Genomic DNA, 21,683 nt, shown 5'->3' with positions numbered 1-21,683 from the left:
ATGAACATAGCTGTAATTTTATTTACTTGTATTGATGTCTGTCTCCCCCACTCTAGACTGTAAGCTCAGTGTGGGCAGCAAATGTGACTGTTTAGTGTTGTAGTGTGCTCTCCCAAGCTCTTAGTACAGTGCTCTGCACACAGTAAGTGCTCAATAAATATGATGGAATGAATGATTGAATCAATACATGGCTGTGTGCATATATATTAAACCCAGATAACGGTCTTCCTGCTAATTGGCATTTTGTGCACTGTACCTGAAAAATGCTTTGTTAAAAATCCGCTTTGAAAAAAGCATATTTAAGTACTTACTATGTGCCAGGCACTGTACTGAGCACTGGGGTAGATACAGGACACTCAGGTTGGACGCAATCCCTGTCCCACGTGGTGCCCACAGCCTTAACCCCATTTTACGGATGAGGGAACTGAGGCCCAAAGAAGTGAAGCGACTTGCCCAAGGTCACAAAGCAGAGACGTGAGTGAGCTGAGATTAGAATCCAGGTCCTGCCGACTCCCAGGCCCTTGCTCTGTCCACTAGGTTTTGCCTGAACTCGTTTATCCAGTGACTCGGCTGCATATTCCGCCTCTATTCAAAAAGCTAAATGGATGAAGGCCAGCAATTAGAGTGGCCACCGTCAATTTGCTTATAGTTGTTTGTAACCATTTCTAGTTTTAGCATTACCTGAGATCAGGGGCTCAGGAGGAGGAAGTGCGGTATAAGGAGGGCCTAGGAGTCGGAGAAGACTGACTAGCCACTTGCGTAGCCTGCTGCTTCCGCTGTCTGAAACTGAGCCGCTCTCCTGTCCGAGACTAATCAGGGACCCCTGCAGATCTTCCCCAAGTTCTCCCAGAAGGTGTTGTCCACGGTTTGAAAAACTGCGGTATAGCATCGTGACCAACAGTGAAGCAGGCTTCTGCAATTAATTATAGCGCTGCTGTGCCGTGGGAGGGACAACAGGGAAAGTATGTTCATGATAGTGACATCTCTTAGCTGACATTTTTCTCCTCCAGCTCCGGGATTCCTTGGCTTTTTCTGCCCCTTCCCCTCTCTCGCCTCTCATACTATTAGAGAAGCAGCGTGGCTTAGTGGAAGGAGCCCGGGCTTGGGAGTCAGAGGTCATGGGTTCGAATCCCAGCTCTGCCACTTGTCAGCTGTGTGACTGTGGGCAAGTCACTTCACTTCTCTGGGCCTTAGTTACCTCATCTGTACAATGGGGATTAACTGTGAGCCTCACGTGGGACAACCTGATTACCCTGTATCTACCCCAGCGCTTAGAACAGTGCTCTGCACATAGTAAGCGCTTAACAAATACCAAAATTATTATTATTATTGTTGCTTCAGAAGCCTTACATTTCCTCCCATGCCTTCACCATTTTGAACGGAGACATAGGTGATAAGGGGAGAGCAGTAAGGAGCGTGAGATGATGGCAAAGACCCGATAGCGGGACTGAGAGGGGCTTAGAAAAGTGTCGGGCACATTTTAAGTGCTTAATAAATACCATAATAATTATTATGTTTTTGACAGACCAACATCAGTCAGAAAGACTTGCCGTTCCACCCACTGGCGTTAGTGCTATGGGGGTGTTGGGTAACTGTTGCCTGAGAAAATCAATCAGTGTTGTTTATTGAGCATTCACTTTGGACTGAGTGTCTTACTAAGCGCTCAGGAGAGTACAGTGCAGGAGAATTGATAGAGTGGACACTTATCCTGTCCACAAGGAGCTTACAGTATAGAGGGAGATTTGACTTTTGGACTGTGTAAGTGAAGAGATTTTTATAAATCAACCATTCAGTGTTACTTACTGAGCACCTCCTGTGTACAGAACACTGTAGTAAGTGCTTGGGAGAGTACAATACAACAGAGTTGGTAGATACATTCCCTGCTTGGTGCCTGGCCTATAGAAAGAGATTTGTATTGTTCCTCTAGTATAGGCTATCAACTTCCCATTCTCCTTCCCCATCAGTGGTGTGTCCCACCTTGCCCCCTCCTACCTCACCTCCCTTCTCTTCTTCTCCAGCCCAGCCCGCACACCCCGCTCCTCTGCCGCTCACCTCCTCACTGAGCCTCGTTTTCTCGCCTGTCCCGCCGTCGACCCCTGGCCCACGTCCTACCGCTGTTCTGGAATACCCTACCTCCTCACCTCCGCCAAACTAGCTCTCTTCCCCTCTCCAAAGCCCTCCTGAGGGCTCACCTCCTCCAGGAGGCCTTCCCAGACTGAGTCCCCCTTTTCCTCTGCCCCTCCTCCCCTCCTCGTCGCCCCAACTCCTTCCCTCTGCTCTATCCCTTCCCCGCCCCACAGCACTGGTGTGTATTTGTACATATTTACGATTCCATTTTATTAATGATGTGTATATATTGATCTACTTGTTTCGTTGACTGTCTCCCCCTTTTAGATTGTGAGCCCGTTGTTGGGTAGGGATTGTCTCCATCTGTTGCCGAATTGTACTTTCCAAGCGCTTAGTACAGTGCTCTGCACACAGTAAACGCCCAATAAATACGATTGAATGACTGAATGAAAAGGGAGTGGCTTCTTTAGGAGAAGGAGGCGTCCTGCTTCCGACACACAGACCCCCAACGAACTGAAAAATATCTCTCCCCTTGAGTCCCAACAGCTCCCGGAGTGCGCTGCTCTCCCCTCCCCCAGCACCTTATTTCCTTCCTGAACGGGATTGACGGTAGCTTTGACTAAATTTAAACATCAACAGTATATTAGTATTTTAGTTTACCCTCATTTCAAGCCCTCTCCCCAGAATTCCTGCCAGTAGGTGATTTGATGATTACTCGACCAGCCTGCTCTGAAGAGATTGTTTTGCAGTGCCTATATGGAGCTTCATTCATTTAATCGTATTTATTGAGTGCTTACTGTGTGCAGAGCACTGTACTAAGCGCTTGGGAGAGTAAATGCAACAATAAACAGACACATTCCCTGCCCACATTGAGCTGACTGTCTAGAGGGGGCGGGAAACAGATATACCATTGCCATTGTTCTTGTCTGTCCGTCTCCCCCGATCAGACCGTAAGCCCGTCAAACGGCAGGGACTGTCTCTATCTGTTGCCGACTTGTTCATCCCAAGCGCTTAGTACAGTGCTCTGCACATAGTAAGCGCTCAATAAATACTATTGAATGAATGAATGAATATACAAATCAATTACTGATATGTACACACAAATTGATAAATCACAGATATGTATGCAAGTGCTGTGGGGCTGGGAGTGGGGAAGAACAAAGGGAGCAAGTCAGGAAGACACAGAAGGGGATGGGACAAGAGGAAAGGAGGGCCTTAGTCTGGGAAGACTTCTTGGAGGAGGTTTTCTTTTGCAGTCTCGAAACAAGTCTTGGTTAGCAGGCCTAATTGATGTTCCTATCCACATCTGATATTGTGTTTTTCACTTTTATATTTCCAGCACCAAGCCGTGTCCTTTTTGCTGGCTGAAATGGCCATGAAAGTTGAATTAGCTAGATTGAGTTACCAGAGAGCTGCCTGGGAGGTTGATTCTGGCCGTCGCAATACCTATTACGCCTCCATTGCTAAGGCATTCGCCGGTGACATAGCCAACCAGTTGGCTAGTGATGCCGTTCAAATTTTCGGAGGCAACGGATTCAATAGTGACTATCCTGTGGAAAAGCTGATGCGTGATGCCAAGATCTACCAGGTACGGCTAAAACAAATTGATGTTTTCTTTCAGGTTAATACTGTTCTCCATCACTACATTATATAAGGAAGTATGATTGTTTACCTAAGAAAGTACTCGATGCTAACTCTGTAGTTATCCAAGACCTGTGAAACATTCATGGAATTTTAAAGAAGATATCCCTATTTCTCTCTGTCTCTCTCTCTCTGTCTCTTCTCCCCCCACACACACCCTCCTCTCTCTCTCACCAGTACTTTTCTAATTCTGTTTTAAGTCAGGCCTGAGACCCCCAGCCACCAGCTTCCAGTCCACCCCCCCCAACCCCCGCTCGGGCCCGGGGACATTGCGCTCCCCTTCTCGATCCTGGGGACATTGTGCTCCCCTTCTCGGCCCCAAGGACATTGTGTCCTCGGGGGACATTGTGTCCCCCTGCTCGGGCCCGGGGACATTGTGCTCCCCAACCGCTCCCCCACTCCGCCCGAGGCGGCCATTTTGGGAAGGCCTCACTCCCTCTTCCCTCTTGAGGTGATTCATCTCTCCCGCCCCCGCCCCGGGCGACGACGTCCTTGTTCTCACCGTGTTACCTTACCTTAGCCGCCGCCCACGGCCGCCACCCGCCCCGGACAACCTCAGGGCCCCCCCGCCGCCACAGGGTTATTTGGTCATGAGCTCTGGGACTCTCTCGGCCGCTGGCCGCTTGACTTGGAGTCTGATCGGGTAGGGTCGGCTCGTCCCCCGACCCTGGTCATCGCCTGCTTATTAACACTATTGTAGTGTGCCTTACTGTAGCATGTTGCTATATTAGCGATCTCGCTTGTCTTTGTTTATTGTCGTCAGACTTTGAATCTGATCAGGTCGCCCCTTAATCGAGTCTACCCCCGACCCTGATCATCGCCCCTTTTATTAACACGACTATATTGTATCATACTGTATCATGTTGCTATATTAGCACTACTGTATTGTACTGTATTGTATCATACTGTATCGTGTTGCTATATTACCGATTTCGTTTATTACTGTTTATTGTTGTCAGTGCTGCCACCCACCTCTCTGGCCTCGCCATGTCCCTCCTCCCCCCCCCCCCGCCCCTTCCTATCCTCCCTTTCCCCTTCCCCTCTCTCGCTCAGCTCTTTCCCGCTCTCTCCTCTGTCTCCTCCCCCCCTCCCCTCTCCCGCCCTAGAACCCCACTTTACCAGTGCTACCCCTCTTCCCCCTCCCCCTACTCTTCCCCCCACCAAACCCCCTCTTCACCCCCTCCCCCCTTCTCTCTTCCCCACCCACGCCCCATCCCAGTCCTCTTGTCCCACTGCCACCCCTCATCCCCCTCTCCCCGTCCAGGGCCCCGCCACCTCCTTCCCATCCAAACCCTTCCCTCCCCCCACCTTTCCCCCCCTCCCCCCCTTGCACCCACAGCTACTTTCAAGTGTGGCCTCTGGAACCCCCGCTCTATTACAGGCAAGCTACCTTTCATCCATGACCTTTTCCTCTCCCGCTCTCTCCTCCTCCTCGCCCTTTCGGAAACGTGACTCTCTCCCGAAGACACGGTCTCCGCCGCCGCCCTCTCCGGCGGAGGCCTCTCCTTCTCCCACTCCCCCAGACTCACCGGTACGGGAGGAGGCGTCGGCTTCCTCCTCTCGCCCCGTTGCCGCTTCCGCACTATCCCTCCTCCCCCCTCCCTCTCCTTCCCCTCCTTCGAAGCCCATATCATTCGCCTCTACCACCCACTCCAGTTACTTGTCGCCGTCATCTACCGCCCTCCCGGTCCCACCTCCGACTTCTTCAACCACCTTGACCCCTTTCTCACCTTCCTCCTCTCCTTCTCTCTGCCCACTCTGATCCTCGGAGACTTCAACATCCATACGGATGTACCCGACGACTCCTCTGCCGCCCGCCTGCTATCCCTCCTCGACTCTGCCGACCTCCTCCTCCACCGTACCGCGCCCACTCACCGACTCGGGCACACCCTCGATCTAGTCATCTCCTACCGCTGCACTATCTCCTCCCTCACCGACTCTGAAATCCCTCTCTCTGACCATAACCTTCTCACCTGCCTCATCTCTCACACTCCCTCCCCCTGCAAATCTTCGCTACTGCCCCACAGAGACCTCCGCTCTCTCGATCCCATCCGTCTTTCCAATAGCATCTCTCCTCACCTTGCCGCCCTGTCCTCTCTTCCCACTCTCGACGATCAGGTCTCCGCTCTCAACTCCACCCTCTCTACTCATCTCGACTCTCTCGCCCCCCTTTCCCTCCGCCGCTCTCGCTCCGCTAACCCACAGCCCTGGATCACCTCCTCCGTCCACCTCCTACGCTCCTACGCTCGAGCTGCCGAGCGCTGCTGGCGAAAGTCCAAGCACCAAGCCGACCTCACACACTTCAAATTTATCCTTTCCTGCCTTAACTCTGCCCTCTCCTCCGCCAGGCAAAGCTTCTTCTCCTCCCTCATCGACACCCATGCCCGTCACCCCCGCCGATTGTTCCGGACCTTTAACTCTCTCCTTAGGCCCCCTGTTCCTCCCCCTCCCCCATCTCTCACCCCCCAATGATCTGGCCACCTATTTCCTCACGAAAATCAACACGATCAGGTCTGAGCTCCCCAAAGTCACCCCTCTGCCTCTCCCCTCCCCCCCACTGACCCCCTCCCCTACTTTCCCATCCTTCCCTGCAGTATCCTCAGAGGAGATCTCCTGCCTCCTCGCAAGTGCCACCCCCTCCACCTGCGCCTCGGACCCCATTCCCTCTCACCTTCTTAAAACCATCGCCCCTGCCCTCCTCCCTTCCTTAACTTCTATTTTTAACCACTCAATCTCCAAGGGCTCCTTCCCCTCTGCCTTCAAACATGCCCACGTCTCCCCCATCCTAAAAAAACCCGCTCTTGACCCCACTTCCCCCTCCAGTTATCGTCCTATCTCCCTATTACCCTTCCTTTCCAAAATCCTAGAACGAGTCGTCTACAATCGATGCCTAGAATTCCTTAACTCCCATTCTCTCCTAGACCCCCTCCGATCTGGCTTCCGTCCCCTCCACTCTACCGAGACTGCTCTCTCTAAGGTCACCCATGACCTCCTTCTTGCCAAATCCAATGGCTCCTACTCCATTCTGATCCTCCTTGACCTCTCTGCTGCCTTTGACACTGTCGACCATCCCCTCCTCCTCCATACCTTATCTCACCTTGGCTTCACGGACTCCGTCCTCTCCTGGTTCTCCTCTTACCTCTCTGGCCGGTCATTCTCGGTCTCCTTCGCTGGCGCCTCCTCCCCCTCCCATCCTTTAACCGTTGGAGTTCCTCAAGGGTCAGTTCTTGGCCCTCTTCTGTTCTCCATTTACACTCACTCCCTCGGTGAACTCATCCGCTCTCACGGCTTTGACTACCATCTCTACGCAGATGACACGCAGATCTACATCTCCGCCCCTGTCCTCTCCCCCTCCCTTCAGGCTCGCATCTCCTCCTGCCTCCGGGACGTCTCCACCTGGATGTCGGCCCGCCACCTAAAACTCAACATGAGCGAGACTGAGCTCCTCATCTTCCCTCCCAAACCCGGTCCTCTCCCAGACTTCTCTATCACCGTGGATGGCACGACCATCCTTCCCGTCTCTCAGGCCCGCAATCTCGGTGTCATCCTTGACTCGTCCCTCTCGTTCACCCCACACATCCTATCCGTTACCAAGACCTGCCGGTTTCACCTCTACAATATCGCCAAGATCCGCCCTTTCCTCTCCACCCAAACGGCTACCTTACTATTACGGGCTCTCGTTATATCCCGGCTAGACTACTGTGTCAGCCTTCTCTCTGACCTCCCTTCCTCCTCTCTCGCCCCGCTCCGGTCTATTCTTCACTCTGCCGCCCGGCTCATCTTCCTGCAGAAACGATCTGGGCATGTCACTCCCCTTCTTAAACAACTCCAGTGGTTGCCTATCGACCTCCGCTCCAAACAAAAACTCCTCACTCTAGGCTTCAAGGCTCTCCATCACCTTGCCCCTTCCTACCTCTCCTCCCTTCTCTCTTTCTACCGCCCACCCCGCACGCTCCGCTCCTCTGCCGCCCACCTCCTCGCCGTCCCTCGGTCTCGCCTATCCCGCCGTCGACCCCCGGGTCACGTCCTCCCGCGGTCCCGGAACGCCCTCCCTCCTCACCTCCGCCAAACTGATTCTCTTTCCCTCTTCAAAACCCTACTTAAAAATCACCTCCTCCAAGAGGCGTTCCCAGACTGAGCTCCTCTTCCCCCTCTACTCCCTCTGCCATCCCCCCTTTACCTCTCCGCAGCTAAAGCCTCATTTTCCCCTTTTCCCTCTGCTCCTCCCCCTCTCCCTTCCCATCCCCACAGCACTGTACTCGTCCGCTCAACTGTATATATTTTCGTTACCCTATTTATTTTGTTAATGAATTGTACGTCGCCTTGATTCTATTTAGTTGCCATTGTTTTTACGAGATGTTCTTCCCCTCGACGCTGTTTATTGCCATTGTTCTCGTCTGTCCGTCCCCCCGATTAGACTGTAAGCCCGTCAAACGGCAGGGACTGTCTCTATCTGTTGCCGACTTGTTCATCCCAAGCGCTTAGTACAGTGCTCTGCACATAGTAAGCGCTCAATAAATACTATTGAATGAAATGAGTGAAAGTGTCAGTTCTGTCTCCTCGAGCGTTTTCCTTTAGGTGCCTAGGTTTGTCAATATGCCCATTGTGTGTGGTGTTTGAAGTGGTTTGTTTTTTCCTTAGTTCGTGCAAATAACGCTCAGGTGATTTTGGTAGACTAGCTTATTGAATTTTCTGCCTTGCATTTTTTGTTCCTTCTAGAAGAGCTGTCTTTTGAGTTCTGGGCTTCTCTTCTTGACTGTGAGGATTGTGGAGCTTCGCATTTCTTTAGTTGTCTTTTAATGGCTGATTCTTTTGCCTCTTCGCTGTTTCCTATCAATCAGTGGTATTTAATGAGCGCTTACTGTGTGAAGACTGCCTCTTTTTTCTTACCCAGTGTACTCGGTCGGGCTGTAGGCTTGCAAGGTAGTCATTGCTTCTGGGACTCCCTGGCCTTCCACCTGTGACTTTAGCTCTTTGCTTCCTCTTGTCTGTCCCTAATGTCCTATATTTCTGGGTTTGTCTGTGTGTTTGTCTTTTTTTTTGTTATTGGTATCCTGATCTCTCGCTGAGTTTTAGCTTTCACATTCTCTTTTGCTCATTCTACTTCTCTGCCTCTCTTCCTTTCGCTCTTTCCCTCCTGTATCTCTTTGGCTTCTTGTGTTTGTCCCTGGCTTTTTGCCTTGTTTCTTGTCTCCCTCTAGGGTCTCACCCAGAATCTGTGGGTCTGTGCTTTCCATTAGAAATCTTAATACTTCAACCAACCACGTACTTTTCTTTGCCCATTCTTTTCCTTTTCTTTCCTCCCTTTTGCAGTAATGCATTGACTTTGGTGTCGAGTTTCCTTGTTTGCCTAAGAACCGGAGTTGACTTTTTTTTCCTGGCGTTTTGACCAAGGGCTCCCTATCTGATTTCCTTTAAGTGGCTCCAGGATGATCTAGTGGAAGAACATGGAGTTGAGATTTAGGAAAATCCAGGTTCTAGTCCCAGCTCTGTCACTGAACTGTTGTGTGACCGTGGGCAGGTATGAACTTTGCAGGGCCGCACGCCCTCATCTGTAAAATAGGGATAACATATCTGCTCGCTCTACTTTGCAGTTTTGAGTGTCAGGTCTGACAGGGATTATGTCCTTCGGTTCTACCCCTGTGCTTAGTACAATGCTTGATACTTAATAAGCACATAATAATTACAATAGTGGTATTTATTTGTTCAGTCTCTATGCTTTGAAACAAGCGGAGCCCTCAAGCCCTGGCTTCAGAACACAATAACAATAATAATAATAGACTGTAAGTCCCTTGTGGGCAGGACTTTTCTCTCTTTATTGCTGAATTGTACTATCCAAGCGCTTAGTACAGTGCTCTGCACGCGGTAAGCGCTCAACAAATTCAATTGAAATGAATAAATGGATGAATAATAGTGGCGATGGCCTGGTAACAAACTGTGGTATTTGTTAAGCTCAAGAACCTGGGTAGATTCGAGATAATCATGTCAGACACAATCCCTGTCCCTCAAGGGACTCACAATCTATGTAGGAAGGAGAGCAGGTATTGAATGCCCATTTTACCAATGAGGAAACTGAGGCACAGAGAAGCTAAGTGACCTGCCCAAAGTTCTTTTCCCTGATTCTGCTGCTTGGGTAAGCAACCTTTCTGGGAACAGATGACTCTGTTTCTAAGCCCTCGGGGCAACTAGTAAGGATGTAATATTGTTTTAATACATCAGATTAGTACACACTTGTTTAAGGAGGAAGTGTAAAGTTGACTGGAGGTAATCCTACTGTGAAGGCAGGAAGTGTAATTCAGAGAGGCAGAGAATGCCTAGATGGACTTTGTAAATAACGAGTGAACTGTCTTTATGGAAAGAAATGTCTAAGAAGAGGTTTTAGAACCTGTCATCAAGGTGTCTCAGCATCAATCTTTCCCTCTGTGGTGGCCAAGACTGGCTCATTCATTCATTCAATAGTATTTATTGATCGCTTACTATAATAATAATAATGTTGGTATATTAGTGCTTACTATGTGCAGAGCACTGTTCTAAGCGCTGGATAATACAGGGTAATCAGATTGTCCCACGTGAGGCTCACAGTCTGTAATTAATAATGATAGTATTTGTTAAGTGCTTATTATGTGCCAAGAACTGTTCTAAACACTGAGATAGATACAAGGTAATCAGCTTGTCCCACGTGAGGCTCGCAGTCTTAATCCCCATTTTACAGATGAGGTAACTGAGGTACAGAGAAGTTAAGTGACTTGCCCAGAGTCACAAAACTGACAAGTGGCAGAGCCGGGATTCGAACCCATGACCTCTGACTCCCAAGCCCGGGCTCTTTCCTCTTTGCAGAGGACTGTATTAAGCGCTTGAAATGTACAATTTGGCAACAGATAGAGACAATCCCTGCCCAGTGACGGGCTCACAGTCTAATCGGGGGAGACAGACGGACAAAAACAAGACAACATAATCACGATAAATAGAATCAAGGGGATGTTCACCTCATTAACAAAATTAATAGGATATTCATTGACTAACTTCTCTACTCCCTGGACAAACGCAAGCTTTGGCTAGACTGAGGAAGCCTCTCCGCCCCCCGCAAAGAGAGCCACCGTGTCTATGGAGCAGTTGTGCACTTGGGGTGGGTTGAGCATGGAAGACTGTGAGCTTAAAGTGGCATGGCTTAGTGCAAAGAGCACGAGCTTGGGAGTCAGAGGTCGTGGATTCCAATCCTGGCTTCTCCACTTATCAGCTGTGCGACTTTGGGTAAGTCACTTCACTGTGCCTCATCTGGAAAATGGAGATTAGGACGGTGAGCCCCACTTGGGACAAGCTGATTACCTTGTATCTATCTCAGTGCTTAGAACAGTGCTTGGCACATAGTAAGCACTTAACAGATATCATCATTATTAAATACAGATTCCCGTGGCCCACAAGGATAACCATGCAAGTGACACATTGCACATGTTATGTCTCTGCTCTCCGCTCCCGCCCGCCTCTAACACACACACACACACACACACACACACATTCATTCCTTCATTCATTCAGTCGTATTTATTGAGCGCTTACTGTGTGCAGAGCACTGTACAAAGCCCTTGGGAGAGTACAGTATAACAATAAGCAGACACATTCCCTGCCCACAGTGAGCTTACAATCTAGAGGTAGGGACACAGACATCAATACAAATAAATAAATATGTACATAAGTGCTGGGAGCTGGGAGGGGGGACGAACCAAGGGAGCAAGTCAGGGCGATGCAGACGGGAGTGGGAGAAGCGGAAAGGAGGGGCTTAGTCTGGGCGGCCTCTTGGAGGGGGGATGTGCCTTCAATAAGACTTTGAAGGTGGGAAGTGGGGGAAGTAATTGTCCGATTTGAGGAGGACAGGCCTTCCACCTCCAGCTGGGTGTAAACTAGACTGTAAACTCATTGTGGGCAGGGAATGTGTCTGTTATATTGTTATATTATACCCTCCAAAGCACTTAGTACAGTGCTCTGCACACAGTAAGCACTCAATAAATACAATTGACTGTTGGCCCAACCATTTCATTCAATTGTATTTATTAAGGACTTACTCTGTGCAGAGCACTATACTAAGCACTTAATTATGGTATTTGTGGCATAGTGGAAAGAGCAAGGGCTTGGGAGTCAGAGGTCATGGGTTCTATGCCAGCTCCGCCACCTGTCAGCTGTGTGACTCTGGGCAAGTCGCTTAACTTCTCTGGGACAACCTGATTACCCTGTATCTACCCCAGTGCTTAGAACAGTGCTGGGCACAGAGTAAGTGCTTAATAATAATAATAATAAGAAGAAGAATGTTGGTATTTGTTAAGCGCTTACTATGCACAGAGCACTGTTCTAAGCGCTGGGGGAGATACAGGGTAATCAGGTCGTCCCATGTGAGGTTCACAGTTAATCCCCATTTTACAGATGAGGTAACTGAGGCACAGAGAAGTTAAGTGACTCGCCCACAGTCACAAAGTGGCAGAGCCGGGAGTCGAACCCATGACCTCTGACTCCGAAGCCCAGGCTATTTCCACTGAGCCACGCTGCTTAACAAGTACCAACATTATTATTATTCTCTGTGCCTCAGTTACCTCATCTGGAAAATGGGGATTAAGACTATGAGCCCCATATGGGACAACCTGATTCCCGAGTGCTTGGTACATAGTAAGTGCTTAACAGATACCATCATCATCATTAAGCACTTACTGTGTGCCTAGCACTGTACTAAACACTGGGGTGGATACAAGCAAATCAGGTTGGCCACAGTCCCTGTCCCACATGGGACTCACAGTTTCAATCTTCATTTTACAGATGAAGTAACTGAGGCCCAGAGAAGTGAAGTGACTTCCCCAAGGTCACACAGCAGATAAGTGGTGGAGCCGGGATTAGAACCCATGACCCTCTGACTCCCAAGTCCGTGCCCTGGCCACTTCACCATTCATGATTTGGTACAGGCAGGCCTTGACAGGGGCCTGGGCTGTTGGGGAGGGGATGGGGATGGTGCTTTTCCTGAGAATGGCATCCCCTGCCTTCTCAGCCCACAAGTTCAGGAGAGGCAGAGGAATTGGGAAGGTTCTCAACCAACACTTCTTTGTTATTGCTATTCACAATGAAAGAAAAGAATGAAGGCACAGTGTAATTGGGATTATTTGCATTCCTGTGTAAAAAAAACAAAAACAACCCAAAACTGAGGAGCATCTCATTTTTCAAGCAGGTGTGGGCACCCGAATGCCTGTGGACGTCAATGTTTCATAACAATGAAGTTTTTATTCTCATGCCACGTTATGCATCATTATATTGATGACCAGTCATTTAACTGTTTACTATCATTGTTTCCTTTCAGATATATGAAGGCACTGCTCAAATTCAGAGGCTTATTATAGCCCGGGAACACATCAGCAAGTATAAAATTTAAGCGTATTTCTACCTGAGAAGAAACAAATTAGCTGTTACACAAAAGGAAAATCACTTTAACATTTTTCGAAGAAATTTTTAAAAATACATTCACTAAGGCTATAGTAAGATTATACAATTATTTTTAGTCTTTTGCTTTCCTTTAGGACTTGTAAAATTCACATTTTCAAAATTAGATTTTATTTCCATAAAAAAAACTGTTCTCCCTTTTAAATTTGTGTGTTTAAAATGAGAGTATCAAACACTTCTTGGAATTCTATTAGCTTTTCCCAGCGAGGACTGTAATTGATCTAATAAACATGGAAACATTTGCCTTTGTTATTTTTAAAGCTTCTCTCCACCAGAAATTCACTTGTCTCTGCTGGGATTCGTGTAATTTCAGGATTTCCGATATTTCACATTTACATAATAGCTGTAGGATTCATGAGGCAGAATTGTGTTTCCGTATTCCAGCTAGTAAATAGTCAGTTAATATCTCCTTAAAATGTATTACGTTATGGAGTTTGCAGTGAATCTCCCTTTAATTTTATTTAGTAAATCCAGTATGTCCATTATACAAATGCCTGAGGACTGCAGGAAACTTAGTTCGTTCTGAGGTTTTTCCTTCGTTTCAGTTTAAAAAGTGTTTGCAGATGTCACGAGGGGCTATTGGTCTCTTTTTTCCTAGCCCAGTATATCAAGTTTCATTTGCAGGTAATCTAAGTAAAATCCCCTTCCTTTGGAGATAGTGTACACTCATTTCTCCTGTAATGTGTGTTTTGAATGCATTTTGGAGAGAAGGTGGGTGTAAAGCCCTGCATTTAAGAGAACTGAGTTACCTACCTCAAGATCTCTCCGGGATGGTTTCACTAGGCTTATTACTTGCAGGTAGTTTATGTTCATTCTGATAGGAAAATGGACATTTATGGCTATACAGCATAAATGACAGTGGGCAAGTCACTTAACTTCTCTGTGCCTCAGTTTCCTCATCTGTAAAATGGGGATTAAGACTGTGAGCCTCACGTGGGACAACCTGATTACCCTGTATCTACCCCAGCACCTAGAACAGTGCTCTGCACATAGTAAGCGCTTAACAAATACCAACATTATTATTATTATTAAATGTTTCTTTTTGAACAATCACACTGCATAATTTTGGTACTTATTAAGCACTTACCATGTGCCAAGCACTGTTCTAAGTGCTGGGGTAGATATAAGCTAATCAGGTTGGACACGGTCCCTGACCCACTTGGGGCTCTCACTTTTAATCCCATTTTACAGATGAGGTAACCCAGAGAAGTTAAGTGACTTGCCTGAGGTCACACAGCCAACGTGTGGCCGAACTGGGGCTAGAACCCAGATCCTTCTGACTCCCAGACCCGTGCTCTATCCATCAGAGAAGAGCGTGGCTCAGTGGCAAGAGCCCGGGCTTGGGAGTCAGAGGTCATGGCTTCGAATCCCGGCTCTGCCACTTGTCCACTGTGTGACTGTGGGCAAGTCACTTCACTTCTCTGTGCCTCAGTTTTCTCATCTGTAAAATGGGGATTAACTGTGAGCCTCACGTGGGACAGCCCGATTACCCTGTATCTACCCCAGTGCTTAGAACAGTGCTCTGTACATAGTAAGCTCTTAACAAATACCAACATTATTATTATTAAGCCACGCTGCTTCCAGAATACCAAGTCATTTTTAAAAATTGGATTGTCCTGAAGACGTTGGGTCTCAAACAGACTTACATGCAGGGATTTCTGGCCATTGTCTGGCATATCATTTCGTCCGAGTGGAGACGAAGTGCCCGTCCTAAGGAGCTCTGGAGTTTTGCCCCAGCTCTCCTCACAGACTTCGTGCACAGATCCCCAAGTTTCAGCTGCTTCCTCCCTCTCTGCTGCCATTCTTCTCTTGTCACCCCTTCTCCAGCTTCATCCCCCGTAAATTTAAACAACTTCAATCTGTCCTTGCTGAATTACCACAGCTTATTTTTGCTTATTTTTTTCCAGCACCCCCAGGAAAAATTGAGTATTTGTACTACAGCTTAACAATTGATGAGGGTAACGGCCAATGATATTTATTGAACGCTTGGTTTTTGCAGAAGGAATGATTCCTGTCTTCAGGGAACTCGCAGTCTAGGAGGGGAGGCAAACGTTAAAATAAATGACAGGTAGGAGAAAGCCATGGAGCAAGGAGATATTTATATAAGTGTAACAGGTAATGGGTATCCAAATGATTAGATGACGTGGAAATATCAAGTGACGGGAGGAGGCGATTTGAGAGGTTATTCTGGGAACTCCATGAGGAGAAGTGATTTTAGAAGGGCTTTGACCAGCCAATCAATCACAGATATTTATTGAGTACTTACTGTGCAGAGCACTGTGCTAGCCACTTGGGAAAGTACAGCATAGTTGTTAGGCGTGATCCTGGTCCTCTCTGCTTACAATCCAGTTGGGGAGACAGACATTACAGTTAGGGAAAGCTGCAAAATAAAAGGGCATGTGGTACATAAGTGCTGTTAGGGGATGAGTACCAAAATGTTTTGGGGTTATGAACCCAAAAAGATAAGGTAAAGGGGAGGAAGAGTAAGGCGAAGTGCTGATAGGTGAGACAGGGAAGCAGCGGAATGACCTAGTGCAGAGAGCACGGGCTTGGGAGTCAGAGGACCTGGGTTCTAATCCTAGCTCCACCACTCGTCTACTGTGAGACCTTGGGCCAGTCACTTAAATTCTCTGTGCCTGTTCCCTCATCTGTAAAGTGTGGATTAAGACTGTGAGCCCTGTGTGGGACAGGGACTGTGTGAAGACAATTATCTTCTATCTACCCCAGCTCTTGGTAGAGTGCCTGGCACATAGTAAGCACTTAACAAAAATCCCCTATGTCTACCCCAGCGCTTAGAACAGTGCCCGGCACATAGTAAGCGCTTAATAAATACCAACAATACATGATCTTAATAGAGGTTTGAAGAGGGGGATGTAAAGAGGGAAGGAGGTTATTTCAGTTTATGGTATTTAAGTACTTACTCTATGCTAGACATTAGGGTAGATACAAGTTAATCAGGTTGGACACCGTCCACGTCCCCCATAGAGCTCACAGTCTTAATCTCCGTTTTACAGATGTGATAACTGAGACGCCGAGAGGTGAAATGACTTGCCCAGGGTCAAACAGCAGCTAAGGGGTGGGGCCGGTTAGAACCCAGATCCTTCCGACTCGCAGGCCGATGCTCTATTCACTAGGCTAGCCTGCATCGGGGTTCCAGGCGGGAGTAAGGACCAAAGCAAGCCATTGATGGTGAGAGCGATGAGATCAAGGCACACTAAGTAGGCTGGTGTTAGAATAACAAAGTGTGCAGGCTGGGTTGTGGTAACTGTAATAATGCTGGTATTTGTTAAGCGCTTACTATGTGCCAAGCAATGTTCTAAACGCTGGGCTAGTTAGAAGATAATCCGGTTGTCCTACATGGAGCTCACAGTCTCAACCCCCATTTTTCAGATGAGGTAACTGAGGCACAGAGAAGTTAAGCGATTTGTTCAAAGTTACACAGTTGACAAGTGGCAGAGGAACCCCCCTTTTCCCTCTGCTCCTCCCCCTCTCCCTTCCCCTCAGCCAATGTGCTTGTCTGCTTAATTGTATGTATTTTTAAAACCCTATTTATTTTGTTAATGAGATGTACATCACCTTGATTCTGTTTATTGCTATTGTTTTAATGAGATGTACATCCCCTTGATTCTATTTATTGCTATTGTTTTTGTCTGTCGGTCTCCCCCAATTAGACTGTAAGCCCGTCAGAGGGCAGGGACCGTCTCTGTTACCAATTTGTACATTCCAAGTGCTTAGTACAGTGTTCTGCACATAGTAAGCGCTCAATAAATACTGTTGAATGAATGAATGAGTGGGGATTAGAACCCATGACCTCTGGCTTAACAAGCCCGGGCTCTTTCCACTGACCCATGCTGCTTTTCTAGGAGAAGCAGCTCTACTCATTGGGAGAAAGGAGCAAGGTTATATAGGAGGGGAATTGCTGATAATAATAATAATGTTGGTATTTGTTAAGTGCTTACTATGTGCAGAGCACTGTTCTAAGCACTGGGGTAAATACAGGGTAATCAGATTGTCCCATATGAGGCTTACAGTCTTAATCCCCATTTTCCAGATGAGGTAACTGTGGCCCAGAGAAGTGAAGTGACTTGCCCACAGTCACACAGCTGACAAGTGGCAGAGCAGGGAATCGAACTCATGACCTCTGACTCCCAAGCCCAGGCTCTTTCCACTGAGCCAGCTAATGAGTGTTTTAAAGACAATTCATTCATTCAGTGGTATTTATTGAGCATTTACCATGTGCAGAGCCAATGGAGGGGAGTTTCTCTTCTTGGAGATGAATGAGCAACTATTGCAGTTGTGTTGGGGTGGGTATGTTACATTCCAAGCGCTTAGTACAGTGCTCTGCACATAGTAAGCGCTCAGTAAATACTATTGAACAAGTTTATTAGGACAGGCAGAGTTTCCTGGCCTAGTCAAGGCCAGCTCAGCTCTAAGCAATCTCCCACTCCCTTCTGCTGTCACCCCGACTTGCGCTCTTTGCTTCCCAACCCAGCCCTACAGCACTTAATGTATATCTGAAATTGTATTCGTTTGTATTAATGTCTATCTTCCCCCACCCGATCCACAGACTGTGAAATATCACTTATTGTTGTACTTTTCATTCCATTCAATAGTATTTATTGAGCGCTTACTATGTGCAGAGCACTGGACTAAGCGCTTGGAATGGACAAATCGGTAACAGAGACAGTCCCTGCCCTTTGACGGGCTTACAGTCTAATCGGGGGAGACGGACAGACAAGAACAATAGCAAATAAATAGAATCGAGGTGATGTACATTTCATTAACAAAATAAATAGGGTAATGAAAATATATACAGTTGAGCGGAGGGAGAGGGGGAGGAGCAGAGGGAAAGGGGGAAAAGGGGGCTTAGCAGAGGGGAGGCGAAGGGGGGTAGAGGGGGAGCAGAGGGAGTAGAGGGAAAAGGGGAGTTCAGTCTGGGAAGGCCTCTTGGAGGAGGTGAGCTAGGTGAGTAGGGTAGCAATTTCGAAATGCTTAGTACAGTGCTCTGCACACAGTAAGCGCTCAATAAATTCGATTGACTGAATGAGTGAATCCAGAATTTAAATGAATCAGAGTAAGATACGGGATAAATACGTTAGGTTAGGCAGTAATAACTCCATTCATTCATTCAATCGAATTCAATCCCACAACCCACGGGAGGGGGGTTTCCCATCCAACCCCTCCTTTGTTCTCTGATTAAATCCCGCCGGGGCTCCTGATTAGATCAGAAGGGAGTAGATTGATTGACCTTGTTTTCAGCTACTCTTTTCAGAAGACCAGAGAACAAAGGGCAGATGTATTGCGAAGTGCTTGCCTTGGTAATGGAGCACACCCAGAAGTGATCAAGCAGACCAAGAGCTGAAAGGAGAGCAAACTTTGACCATCCTACTTCCATAGCAAACAATAATGTTGGTATTTGTTAAGTGCTTACTATGTGCCGAGCACTGTTCTAAGCGCTGGGGGGACACAGGGGAATTCATTCAATAGTATTTATTGAGCGCTTACTATGTGCAGAGCACTGTACTAAACGCTTGGAATGAACAAGTCGGCAACAGATAGAGACGGTCCCTGCCGTTTGACGGGTTTACGGTCTAATCGGTGGAGACGGACAGACGAGAACAAGGGCAATAAATAGAGTCGAGGGGAAGAACATCTCGTAAAGACAATGGCAACTAAATAGAATGGAGGCGATGTACATTTCATTAACAAAATAAATAGGGTAATGAAAATATATACAGTTGAGTAGACGAGTACAGTGCTGAGGGGATGGGAAGGGAGAGGGGGAGGAGCAGAGGGAGACGGGGGGGAAAAGAGGGTTAAGCTGCGGAGAGGTGAAGGGGGGGCGGCAGAGGGAGTAGAGGGAGAAGAGGAGCTCAGTCTGGGAAGGCCTCTTGGAGGAGTCAGGTTGTCCCACGTGAGGCTCACGGTCTTAATCCCCGTTTTACAGATGTCACTGAGGCACCAAGAAGTGAAGTGATTTGCCCAAAGTCACACAGCTGACAAGTGGCAGAACTGGGCTTCGAACCCATGACCTCTGACTCCAAAGCCCGGGCTCTTTCCACTGAACCACGCTGTTCTCGTGAAATGAACATTCATTCAATAGTATTTATTGAGTGCTTACTATGTGCAGAGCACTGGACTAAGTGCTTGGATTGGACAAATCGGTAACAGATAGAGACAGGCAGGGTATGTTGTCGCAGGAGATTTCCTTCTTTCGTTGGGCCTGGGAGCCTACCTGTATGGCAGCTAATGTCCCTGAGTATTTATTCTGTACCGCCTCCTTCCTCAGTTCACCAGCCTTCCCGAAATGGGTGTCCTCCAGTGGTATCCAGAAGGCAGGATTCATTCATTCAGTCTATACGTCGTTCTGCTGCCCGGGTTCTCTTGCTACAGAAACGCTCTGGGCATGTCAGCCCCCTCCTCAAAAACCTCCAGTGGTTGCCTATCAACCTTCGCATGAAGCAAAAAAGCTCTCCATCACCTGGCCCCCTCCTACCTCACCTCCCTTCTCTCCTTCTGCAGCCCATCCCAGCCCACACACTCCGCTCCTCTGCACCTAACCTCCTCACTGTGCCTTGTTTTGGCTTGTCCCGCCATCGACCCCTGGCCCACGTCCTACCTCTGACCTGGAATACCCTCCCTCCTCACCTCCGCCAAACTAACTCTCATCCCCTTTTCAAAGCCCTACTGAGAGGTCACCTCCTCCAGGAGGCCTTCCCAGACCGAGTCCTCCCTCCTCACCTCCGCCAAACTAACTCTCTTCCCCTTTTCAAAGCCCTCCTGAGAGCTCACCTCCTCCAGGAGGCCTTCCCAGACAGAGCCCTCCCTTTCCTCTGCTCCTCCTCCCCTCCCCATCACCCTTTCTCCCGCCTTCTGCTCTAGCCCTTTCCCCTCCCCACAGCACTTGTGCATATTTGTACATATTATTTATTATTCTATTTTGTTTATTTTGTCAATGATAATAATAATAATGTTGGTATTTATTAAGCACTTACTATGAGCAGAGCACTGTTCTAAGCGCTGGGGTAGACACAAGGGAATCAGGTTGTCCCACGTGGGGCTCACAGCCTTAATCCCCATTTTACAGATGAGGTAACTGAGGTACAGGGAAGTTAAGGGACTTGCCCACAGTCACACAGCTGACAAGTGGCAGAGCTGGGATTTGAACTCATGATCTCTGACTCCAAAGCCCATGCTCTTTCCACTGAGCCACGCTGCTTACTCAATGATGTGTATATATCTATAATTCTATTTATCTTGATGATATTGACACCAGACTACTTGTTTCGTTTCGGTCATGGGTTTGAATCCCGGCTCTGCCACTTGGCCGTGTGACTGTGGGCAAGTCACTTCACTTCTCCTGGCCTCAGTGACCTCATCTGGAAAATGGGAATGAAGACTGTGAGCCTCACGTGGGACAACCTGATTACCCTGTCTCTACCCCAGTGCTTAGAACAGTGCTCTGCACATAGTAAGCGTTTAACAAATGCCAACCTTACTATTATTGTTTTGTTCTGTTTTGTTTTGTCTGTCTCCCCAGTGTAGACTGTGAGTCTGTTGTTGGGCAGGGAATGTCTCTATCTGTTGTCGAATTGTAATAATAATAATAATAATGATAATGTTGGTATTTGTTAAGCGCTTATATGTGCAGAGCACTGTTCTAAGTGCTGGGGTAGATACAGGGTAATCAGGTTGTCCCACTTGAGGCTCACAGTTAATCCCCATTTTACAGGTGAGGTAACTGAGGCCCAGAGAACTGAAATGACTTGCCGACAGTCACCCAGCTGCCAAGTGGCAGAGCAGGGATTCGAACCCATGACCTCTGGCTCCCAAGCCTGGGTTCTTTCCACTGAGCCATGGTGTGCCTTCCCGAGCGCTTATTTCAGTGCTCTGCCCACAGTCAGGGCTCAGGACAAATGCCGAATTGTCCATGCTGAGCCTGTAGTCCAGTGCTCTGCACATAGTAAGCGCTCAATCAATACTATTGAATGAATAAATAAATACGAACGAATGAATGAATAAATAATGTTGGCATTTGTTAAGCGCTTCCTATGTGCAGAGCACTGTTCTAAGCGCTGGGGGAGATACAGGGTGATCAGGTTGCCCCACCTGGGCCTCACAGTCTTCACCCCTATTTTACAGATGAGGGAACTGAAGCACAGAGAAGTGAAGTGAGGTGCCCACGGTCACACAGCTGACAAGTGGCCGAGCAGGGATTTGAACCCATGACCTCTGACTCCCAAGCCCAGGCTCTTTCCACTGTGCCACGCTGCTTCTCAATAAATGAATGAATGAAGGGAGGGAGGAAGGAAGGAATGACTGAACAAATAAAAAATAAATGAAGAAATAAATAAATATAGAATGAATGAATGAATGAATGAATGAATGAATGGAGAGCAGACGTCTCTCTGCGCCTGCGCGGAGTCCAACCTCCCTCCCCTCCTCTTCCCCCCTCCCCCCCGCCCCTCGGGGGCCGGGGCCTTGGCGGTTGGGGCGGCGGA

The 21,683-nt window shown here is 48.1% G+C and overlaps 1 protein-coding gene across 1 annotated transcript in view; it reads left to right on the top strand.

The window, feature by feature from the left end:
- The window catches only part of ACADM (acyl-CoA dehydrogenase medium chain), a 50,449-nt gene extending 37,019 nt beyond the window's left edge, over window positions 1-13,430 (top strand). The window contains exons 11-12 of the mRNA XM_029062483.1: window positions 3,407-3,655; window positions 13,043-13,430. Of these exons, the coding sequence (XP_028918316.1) occupies window positions 3,407-3,655; window positions 13,043-13,114 (321 nt within the window). The 3' untranslated portion in view covers window positions 13,115-13,430. The remainder of the gene's footprint in view (window positions 1-3,406; window positions 3,656-13,042) is intronic.
- Window positions 13,431-21,683: the final 8,253 nt, after the last annotated feature.

This window comes from Ornithorhynchus anatinus, chromosome 4, assembly GCF_004115215.2.
Source record: "Ornithorhynchus anatinus isolate Pmale09 chromosome 4, mOrnAna1.pri.v4, whole genome shotgun sequence".
NCBI lineage: Eukaryota > Metazoa > Chordata > Mammalia > Monotremata > Ornithorhynchidae > Ornithorhynchus > Ornithorhynchus anatinus.
Note: the sequence above shows the minus strand (reverse complement) of the source record. Positions and strands in the feature narration are given on the sequence as shown.